The sequence below is a fragment of the Neolamprologus brichardi genome, chromosome 12 (genome assembly GCF_056152115.1).
Source record: "Neolamprologus brichardi isolate AB-2024 chromosome 12, ASM5615211v1, whole genome shotgun sequence".
Taxonomy (NCBI): Eukaryota; Metazoa; Chordata; class Actinopteri; order Cichliformes; family Cichlidae; genus Neolamprologus; species Neolamprologus brichardi.
In genome coordinates, this window is record NC_142115.1 from 27,260,041 (window position 1) to 27,269,392 (window position 9,352).

The 9,352-nt window shown below is 41.3% G+C and overlaps 1 protein-coding gene across 2 annotated transcripts; it reads right to left on the reverse strand.

Moving 5' to 3' along the window:
- Window positions 1–42: 42 nt before the first annotated feature.
- Window positions 43–9,352, reverse strand: fahd2a (fumarylacetoacetate hydrolase domain containing 2A). 2 transcript variants are annotated; one of them, XM_006789914.3, is made up of 8 exons: window positions 9,232–9,352; window positions 7,634–7,899; window positions 7,173–7,389; window positions 6,077–6,136; window positions 5,823–5,985; window positions 3,425–3,533; window positions 2,834–2,921; window positions 43–633 (listed from the first exon to the last, which is right to left on the reverse strand). In XM_006789914.3, the coding sequence occupies exons 2-8, from the start codon at window positions 7,897–7,899 to the stop codon at window positions 571–573; spliced, it is 966 nt and encodes a 321-aa protein (XP_006789977.2). In that variant the 5' UTR covers window positions 9,232–9,352; the 3' UTR covers window positions 43–570. The 2 variants fall into 2 exon arrangements, with proteins under 2 accessions (XP_006789977.2, XP_006789978.2); XM_006789915.3 differs by having other exon boundaries at window positions 9,169–9,302.

Sequence of the window (9,352 nt, forward strand, 5' to 3'; positions counted from 1 at the left end):
GAGATTTTCTCCCGGGCAGTAAAAAAAACCAACACCACACAGTTGGAAAGCAGCATTTTTTTAATTTCATTAATTTCCACACATCTAGTAATCTGTTTTCCTTCTTTTATGGGAAAGATGATGTTCTTTCACTTCTGACTGAAGTTTTATACGCAGTCTTTGATCCTGAATATTAATCATAATTAGAAATACTTTTTACGTCAGTGTCAAAATATTTTTTTATTTTCACATAAAAAGAAAAATCAGTAGGTTCACGGTTTCTTCTGCACAGCACGAGTGGGCGGCTGCTGACGGAGGGTATTTTTTACAGCTCGTGATGACTCTGAGGTTGAGTCACATAATTACTCTGTTTTGTGTAGTAAAAGAAAATAACACATTTTCTCTCCTCACAATTACTGAAGTATCATGAATAAAACATTCATCAGGCAGTTTTACATATCTCCTGATGGTTTTTTCACATTATGTAAAAGGGGGAAAAAACTATTTGAATAGTAATTCATTGTGAGGAGCGGGTGATCAGAAGGTGCAGTTCAGCGGCTGATGTTCATTCATGGATTCTCTTCTCAGGGTTCACACCACTTTGTTGATTATAGAACCTAATTGTTCTATCTGGCACTCCACCACGTCCCCTTTCTGGAAGAAAAAAATGTTTTAACACTTAATTAAAACAACACATTTCAAATCACTGCCTTATTATCTGTTAGTAATTAATGGGGGAAAGGACAATGTAGTCATTTTATGCCTCTTTTCAGCTACATTTTTTAAATTCTTTGCCTCTACTAAAGTGGCTTTGCATTGTTTCACAGTTTAATTTTTGTTTTCTGTTTTAGCTTCTTTCTCCAGGAAGAGCCTTGCAGCAATATAACAATCGCAAAATGTCAATGAAATTAAGCGACTTGCAGCAACAACAGAAAAAATAAGTATTAGCAATGCTAAGTAGGCAGGTCCTGAGCTGGCTCAGCTTTGCTGGCCTCACATCCAAAACCACTGCTTCTCATATTAGGGAGTGGCATGTTCATTAGATGGTTACCTAGGCAACCAGAGCCTGGAATGGCCATTAGTGACCGACTGTCGTCTACAATCTATTTATGTGTGACCTAAGGCTTTATTCTGATTGGCTGGCCTTTGTAAACCGAAGGTTTGAACAGGAGATGTGTGGAGATTCTGTGCTCACATGTGGAAAAGAAAGTCATCACAGGAGACTTTCTTTTCCACGTGACTGTAAGCGCCTGAGATGACCACATTAACCCTCTGAGGTCTTAAATCATCATCAGTTTCAACCCTCAAATTTAACCTGAAGCCAAATTCTCAACTTAGGTACTCTGAAAGAGCCATTTTTTCTTTCTTCACCCCTCAGCTGTATGGCTCATGCTGTATTACCAACGCCCCACAGGATGAGCAGGTGTCATGGACACGCATGTTTGTTAATGCGATGACTCGAGAACGAGGCGACGTAGGAGTTGGAAATTGATACCGTAGTGTTTTATTAAATTATTCTCCTAAATCTTGGCAATAAGGGAACAAATAAAACAAGAGCACTCAGAGAGCACAACTGCCCCCAAAGGGCAAATGCTATACTACAACTTTGATGTTTTATTATGTTTTTATTACAAAATGATGTCAGCCTGTTATATTATCATTGTGACATCGTAGGATGTTATTGAAAAAATAAAAAGTGTGTTATACAGCTCCCTCTATGCCCTTTTACGTGATATGTTACTCATATTATTTATATGATTTCTTGAAAAATATTTTCACGGTCAAATACTTATTCAACCTAGGTACTCATGACCCCCAAGGCCTGGTATATTGTAAAAAATTAAATAAAAAATTGTGGGTAACACAATTTTCTTTACAGATTTTCACATTTGGTCTGACATTGACCTTTGTTTCCAAAACCTAGAGATAAGGTCGAGTCATCACCTCTGATTACTTGAGCCCTGCATATAACTTTGTTGCTGATGGTTAGTTGTGAGCAACCTTCCTAACCTTCTAATGCAGGAGTGTTGAACTACAGTCCTCGAGGGCCAGTGTCCTAAAACTTTTCTGTCTCTGCTGCAACACACCTGAATAAAATTAGTAGGTCATTAGCAAGACTCTATAGTCTTGAACTCATGCTAAGGTGGCAACCCCTAACCCTACTCAAGCAAATTTATATATATGTAAGTGTTTGGAAAAATGTACTTCAAAAAGTGCTTTTATTGCACCAGGTTCATTCACTCAAGAGCTGCTGTAGCATGAATCAAATGGCTGAATTGCTGCTTCAGCATGCAATCAAGTTCAAGAGTCTTGCTAATGATCTACTAAATTTATTCAGGTGTGTTGCAGCAGGGATGCATGTAAAGGTTTCAGGACACTGGCCCTCGAGTGACTGGAGTTGACACCTGTGCTCTAATTTAGTACCCTGTCAATCATCTGTATCCTGTACTTATTGGTGATCATTTCATGAACTGGGCTCAAAAGTTCTTGAATGTCACAGACTTTCTACAATCTCTGGTTTCAATATTGCTGCCACTTCTTGGGTGAGACTTTGAGGGTTAACGAGCCTTCTTTGATACCATACAGAGATAAGAATAGAAGGGAAAAAGCAGTCTGATAGATATTACCTGTGCAAACACCAACCTCATTATTCAATACTTTTACCATGTTTGATAGAGGCATAAACCACATTGGTAACAACGGATAGAAACAAAGGAAACCCAGAATAGGTCCTCTTTAACTCTGTGACCTTAAGTTTCTTTGGATAAAGTAAAAGTAAAGCTGGAGCTGCACAAAACATGTCCAGACCAGCTGTACATGCTGCGAATTCACTTTTGTCAGACTATAAAATCACCTTGAGAAAGATGGGCGGCTTTCTAAATGCACCCACGCCTGGAGGAGTTCCTGTCAGAAACACATCGCCTGGAATCAATGTCACAAACCTATCAGGAGGGGAAAAAGCACAGAGTGGAATATCAGAAGAATACCATCACTTCAGCGAATTAGGATTTTCTTTCTCGTCGTCGCGCAGTATAATTTCAGTATTAATTTAAATAAGCCGGAGCATGCGAAACAATATCTCCCACAGATTATTCCGCTGTCTGCACAGATCCTGTGAAAGGTGCTGTGGGCTGCCATTATTAAGAGAATAACACAGGCATTATCACCAGTAAGCTGAGCGAGAGTGGGAGAGGCGTTGTCGTCTTAAAATCTCAAATCAGATCAGAGAACGCTCCAGCCGGTCAGGGTGCCGGTTGGGGTGGATAAGTCTTAAATGAAGCGTGTAATTTTAGCTCAGAGTCGGCAACTTTTTGTGGCTTCATTTCTTAACTTCCTGGAATCTGAACTCTCAGCTTGAGTTACTCAAATAGAAAAGAGTACTTTGTTATGTATACGAGTACATAAACACACAGTATCTGAACTTCTCAACATTTACGGAACTTACTTTGAGACCCAAGCGACAAGCGCTGCTGTCTTGAAGATGATCTGATCCGTGTTGCTGTTCTGGACCGTGTCTCTATTAACCAGGCAGCGGATACTCAAGTTATGAGGATCTGAAGGAGAAATGACACATGAAGTAGTTTCCTACTTGTGACTTTAGGCCTAAAGATAGGTGACAAATTTGTAGGGAAATCATTTTATTATTTTAAAGAAGCTGGTGGAAAGTAGTCTAAACAAATTTATTAGACCACCCATCATGAACACACTATTATTATTTTTTCAAGGGTACATCTGCATCGTGGATAACAACAGTTTATGTTTTAGCATTTAAATATCATTTCTGACCTGTAGACAGGGGCACTGTCTTTTCAACAGTGCACTATAGGATACATGTGATCACTCAGAACTTTCTTCTGTGCAGTGATGTTTACACAGACTAAAAACATGCATTCAAAATGCCCCCGACAGCATAACACAGCCACCACATCCTCTCCCTGCAGGGGGGTCAAGCATCTAGGCTTTTCCTTTAAATTGTCACCCATCCGTAGAGGGTTTTAATTGCTCAGCTGCCTCTGGTTTACCTGCACGCAAATAACCAAAGTAAGAGGACAGCGACACTTGTGGAGGGTAATTACTAATAATAAAAATTATGTAATTATCATTTTCAAACAGGCACACAAGCACACTCAACCTTTAAAGAGCAATTTTCATTCTAACTAAACTTAGACTGACGTGGTCTTTGACAGCGACGGTGTTGAATAATTTTTCAAGTGTGTTGTATAAAAGAAAAGCCTCGTCTCTCTGAAGAGGACATGTCAGCACGGCTTAGTTTTGCAAAGTTGCATCTGAACAATAAACAAAAAACTTCTGAAACAATGTCCAGATGAGACAAAAGTGGAGACATCTGGCTGTAATGCACAGTACCATGTTTGGTAAAAATCATCAGCACCCTGTAAACTATGGTGATGGAGGGGTGATGATCTGGGCTTGTGGTCCATCCGGAGGCTATTTAAATGTCACCTTCCGTAGACGTGAGCACACTGCTACCCTGCTCTGCTCCTGCACCATCTCCACATCACATCACAACGTTTGGTTATTTTGTTCTCCCCCGAAAAAAGTGAGAATGTCATCAGTTCTGATTGTTTGTTTGTCTCTTTGTTAGCAGTCTAGCATCCACAGTTCTCAAGAAATTATCTGTGAATGTAGCGCCAATGAGAGCTCGAGCTGATTTAACTTTGATGGATTTTGGTCACACCAAATGTGAAAAATCTGTAAAAACTCCAATATTACAGTTTAGCCCTCATACTCGCTGAGTGGTCATTTTAGCTGCGATTCACACATACAACATCTGCTATACGGACTGCTTTACAGCACTTATGTGGATTTACATCTTTACTGTTGAGTTCAATAAATTTAGTCCATCCACGAGCCGTTTGTAACATTCACAAACGAAAGCCTGAATGGTAAATGGCCTTTACTAGTCCCTAAGGACCCCAAAGCACTTTACACATTCAGTCATCCACCCATTCACGCACTGGTGATGGTGATAGCTACATTGTAGCCACAGCTGCCCTGGGGCGCACTGACAGAGGCGAGGCTGCCGAACACTGGCGCCACCGGGCCCTCTGACCACCACAAGTAGGCCACGGGTGAAGTGTCTTGCCCAAGGACACAATGACCGAGACCGTCCAAGCTGGGGCTCGAACCGGCAACCTTCCGATTACAAGGCGAACTCCCAACTCTTGAGCCACGAACGAATGAACTGAAGCAACAATGTAGCGCTCATAAAAAAATCATACAGAACACAACGATGAAGATTTATTGCAGTTAAAGGTGTTTTTTTACAAGCTACTGAATAATGGAGTGTACTTAATGTTTCACAACTGCATGTAACAATAACCATTTCTAGTATCTTACGCGAGTTTTTTACTTGTCAGCTCAAATAATGGCCGTAACCTAAAAGCAAATATCAGCGATGATCGCCTGTCAAGCATAAACATCATCGTGGGACATTTTTATGTGAACATCTCATCTTTGAAAATGGATATTATGATGTGATGCAGGAAGATTCTAGTCTGCATATAGAAGTAAGAATTTTTGTTTTTGTTATTAAACCGTTGGTAGCAGAAATTAAATCGTGTTGAATCGTAAACATGATGGCCCACATTTGACAAGAATGTTTTTAGCCTTTAGAAATCCTAATGGTTACCATTATCATCTGGTTGGGGCTTTCATGCTGCTCCCATCAGCTACAAAAACAACATTTCCTCACTGAATTGCAGCTTGTTAACTCGGTGAAGCTGCTGGCGTACGAAATCACACATAATTGCATGAGTCACCAGATTGTCTTTAATTCCCCCTTTCAGCCTCACGCTTCCTGCTGCGGATTCTCGTTCTCTCACCTGTCACGGTGTCAGTGGTTACTAAGGCTGGGCCGAGAGGACAGAAGCTGTCAAATGTCTTTCCTAGAAGCCACTGCTTCCCGTTACGCTTCATCTGCCAGTCACGAGCGCTGACGTCATTGGCCACGGTGAACCCGGCCACGTAGGAGAGAGCGTCTTCCTCCTAATAGAAAGAGGAGTGGAAATAAGAGTCAGAACAGCTGCTTTGCCGAGCGTGAAAGCACCGCGGCCTTCATTGATGCTGTGATGCTGACCTTGATGTGTTTTCCTCTTCGTCCTATCACAAAGGCCAACTCCACCTCCCAGTCCACCTCCTTCAATCACACAAAAAGCCAAGATGATGTAAAAACGGCATCAAGAAGCATCACGTGTATTTTTTAGCATTAATAAATTAAAGTATACTAAAAACAGCTTTTTTGTTTTTTTATGCAAGTGTTGTGCTGTTAAATTATTGTCCTGCTCACATCTATCAAAGAAAACAAAAGAATTCATTTGATTGGTTAAATTTTAATCAGGCACTAAATGTGAAATATGTTACAGGGCCTACTTTTAATGGCTAACGTAAGGAGTCCCCCAAACCTTTTCTATAATACTTTGGTATTTTCTCAAAATAACTTCAACACTCTAGTCTGGCTTGTCCAGACCAGATTCCTACTTTAAACAGTGACCTACTCAACCTTTAACCACTCATGTAAAAGTATTTTTCCATTAAAAGTAAATGTTAATGTGACAACTTTCAAGGGATTTGAAGTTCAAAGCTACAGAGATGCACTTCTATGCAATCCTATCCAATTCGCATACTCTGAGATCAGTATGTAGGCTGCTGATCAGCAGAAAAGGTCACGTGCAGTTGACTTCAGTCTGTCTGCAGTAGTCAAAGTGTGTGAGCTGTGCAGACTTGGGCTAAACAGACACAGCTGAGGATGCACTGACTCTTTGATAACATACATTATGCAGTCTCTTCATTAGTTCTGGTGTTTGAACTTAGGAACAACACAACCCATCTGAAAAATATGACAGAGACGACCTTTATTATCTGCACACCACACTGCCTTTAACGCAGATAACGTTGGTCTGTGTCGTCTGTAAGGCTACATTAGATGTGTTGTGTCCTTCAGGAGTAATCCTGGATAATAAGAGCGGAGATTTCAGGCTTGTTTGAAGTCAAGGCTGATAAAAACTAGAGGTGATAGCTCTTGTGGTGGTTTTTGCTCAGAGATCTTCAACAATCATCTTACAAGAAGTTTATTTATTTTTGTCTTTTTCTAGATATAACTTTGACTTCTTCTGAGTTAGCATTGTTCTTCCTATTAAGGCCTCTGTCAGTCAAGTTAACTTTCTTGCCCTCACCTGGCTCTCAGAGGGCAGTATGATGTCATCGTACGGCCCTGTAATGGCGCTGGGAAACTTGTTGAAGATGATTGGTTCTTTGGGGATTGGAGCATTTTGTTCCAGGCAGTGGTCGCGGTAGTTCATACCCACACATACCACCTTCTCTGGACCTGTCACTGGAGACAGCAGCTGGATGTCTGCTCGGTCTACTACACACTTACCGGACGCCAAAGCTCTGAGGATGATGAGGAGGAAGACTGGTTTTAGATGATGTGGAAAACAGAAGGTGAACAGATGACCAAGCTTGTTGACGTATGTGAGAAAGAAGATTGTGTTAACTGAAAATACTAAAATGATGATGATGATTTGAGATGAGTGTAATCAAATAAGCTGATGATTGAGTCATTTGAGTAGAAGGAGCATAAGGCAATAGTATGGCTGTATTAATTAATGGCTTAATGGAAGAGAGTTGTTGACACCTCTGTGCACACTCCAGGCCCTTGTCTCCCAGCTCCAGAAGCTCTCTCATTGTTGACGGCATCGAGGGGTCAAATGCCTTCAGATCCACCACACTGTGCCCCTCACCTTGCTCCACTCCCACCCTGATGCTTGCTCCTTCACCACGACGTCGAAACTGCACCAGACGCATCGCTGCACCGCTGAGTCCTCGCCTCTGCACGTCCACAGCTTGCCCCCGAGCGATTACACTCCTGAAGATGCAAAAGGAGCGAAGAGGAAGTCTCATCTGTTCGTGTGAGAAGAAGAGGAAGTGGAAACAGATAGTAGAGGTCATACCTGATCCTTCAACAAATGCACAGTCCAAAGACATGGATGGTAGTTTAACTGATTTTGTGTGAATAAACATGAATAATCGTTTGTCTCTATATGTTAGCCCTCTGGTAGATTGGTGACCTGTCCATGGTGTAGTGTGACTCTCACTGGGATAGGCTCCAACCCAACTGTAGCCTTGAATTGGATTAGAGAAATAAGATGGAGGACTATAGCTTCATTTTCCTGTTGTTAGCTGACAGGAGCGGCGCCTGGTGTGATATGCTGCTGCTGCTGCTGCTGCTGCTGCTGCTGCTTCAGGTGTGCTGTGCACAGAAGTTCTTCAGTATACACCTTGGTTAATAAATGGTAAATGGATTTGTTCATGCTGCACAAGGCTGGGTGTCATGGACACCCAAGTTTGTGAATATGAAAACTTAAGAATGTGGTTGTTTTCTGAAAATCACCTAGGATTTTAACATTTATATTAAAGGTGCAGCTACTAGGAGGCTGTAGTGTAGCACTGGTGACCACTACCATTTTCTACTTTTCTTGAGCAGTCAGTCCTTTATGCAGCATGTCTCATTCACACACACACTCTCTTTTAAATGTAAGTGACTTCTATCTAACATTCACACACACATTTACACTCCAATTAAGACTGACACTAAGCTTTAGTCTGAGATATCGAAATCCACCGACAGTAGACCACCTGAGCCACACCTGAACAATGACTGGATATTTGATTTAAAGCAAATAAGGCATTTTCCCCCAGAGACCTGCCTAATATGACTGGATTGTTTCCCCTCCATTTCTGACCATTATATGTAAACTATAGAGCTAGCTGTGCGGGAAATCCTAGTATATCATCAGTTTCCGTTTATAATGCAGTGCAACGATTCTGTCATGCACTACTTTTCTAATATTCTCCAGATTCTGACTTTTAATGCCTCAGTCTAAACTCCTTAAACTCTTAAAACTTGCGTGAACCCTAACTTTTCTGAGAACCGGCTGCCATAATGGAACAAGTGCAAATTAAGTTCGCTAATCTGCACAAAATAATAACACGTAATTATCTCCCGCTGTCGCATTATAATAGAGCTGCAAGTTGTAACCACGGTGGAAAAAGCAGCTTCTCTGTGCAGCTTCTGTCGCTAGAAACGGTACCTGCAGCCTGGGATGATTTGCTTATCTCGGATTTTTTTTTAAATCATTTTTAACTCTTATTTTATACTAAAACACTTACAGATCAACCGTGACACCTACTGCTTCCACTTCGACCTTTGCACTGCCTTCAGTCAATACTCACCTCCGCAGTTTTTGCAGCTCTGCACAGAAAACACTACTTTTAGCTACTTCCGGTTAGCGTTTGTAGTCCGTCAGCTCAGTCTCGTCCAAAGCGAGATAAATCACTCAGCCAGCGACGGAGT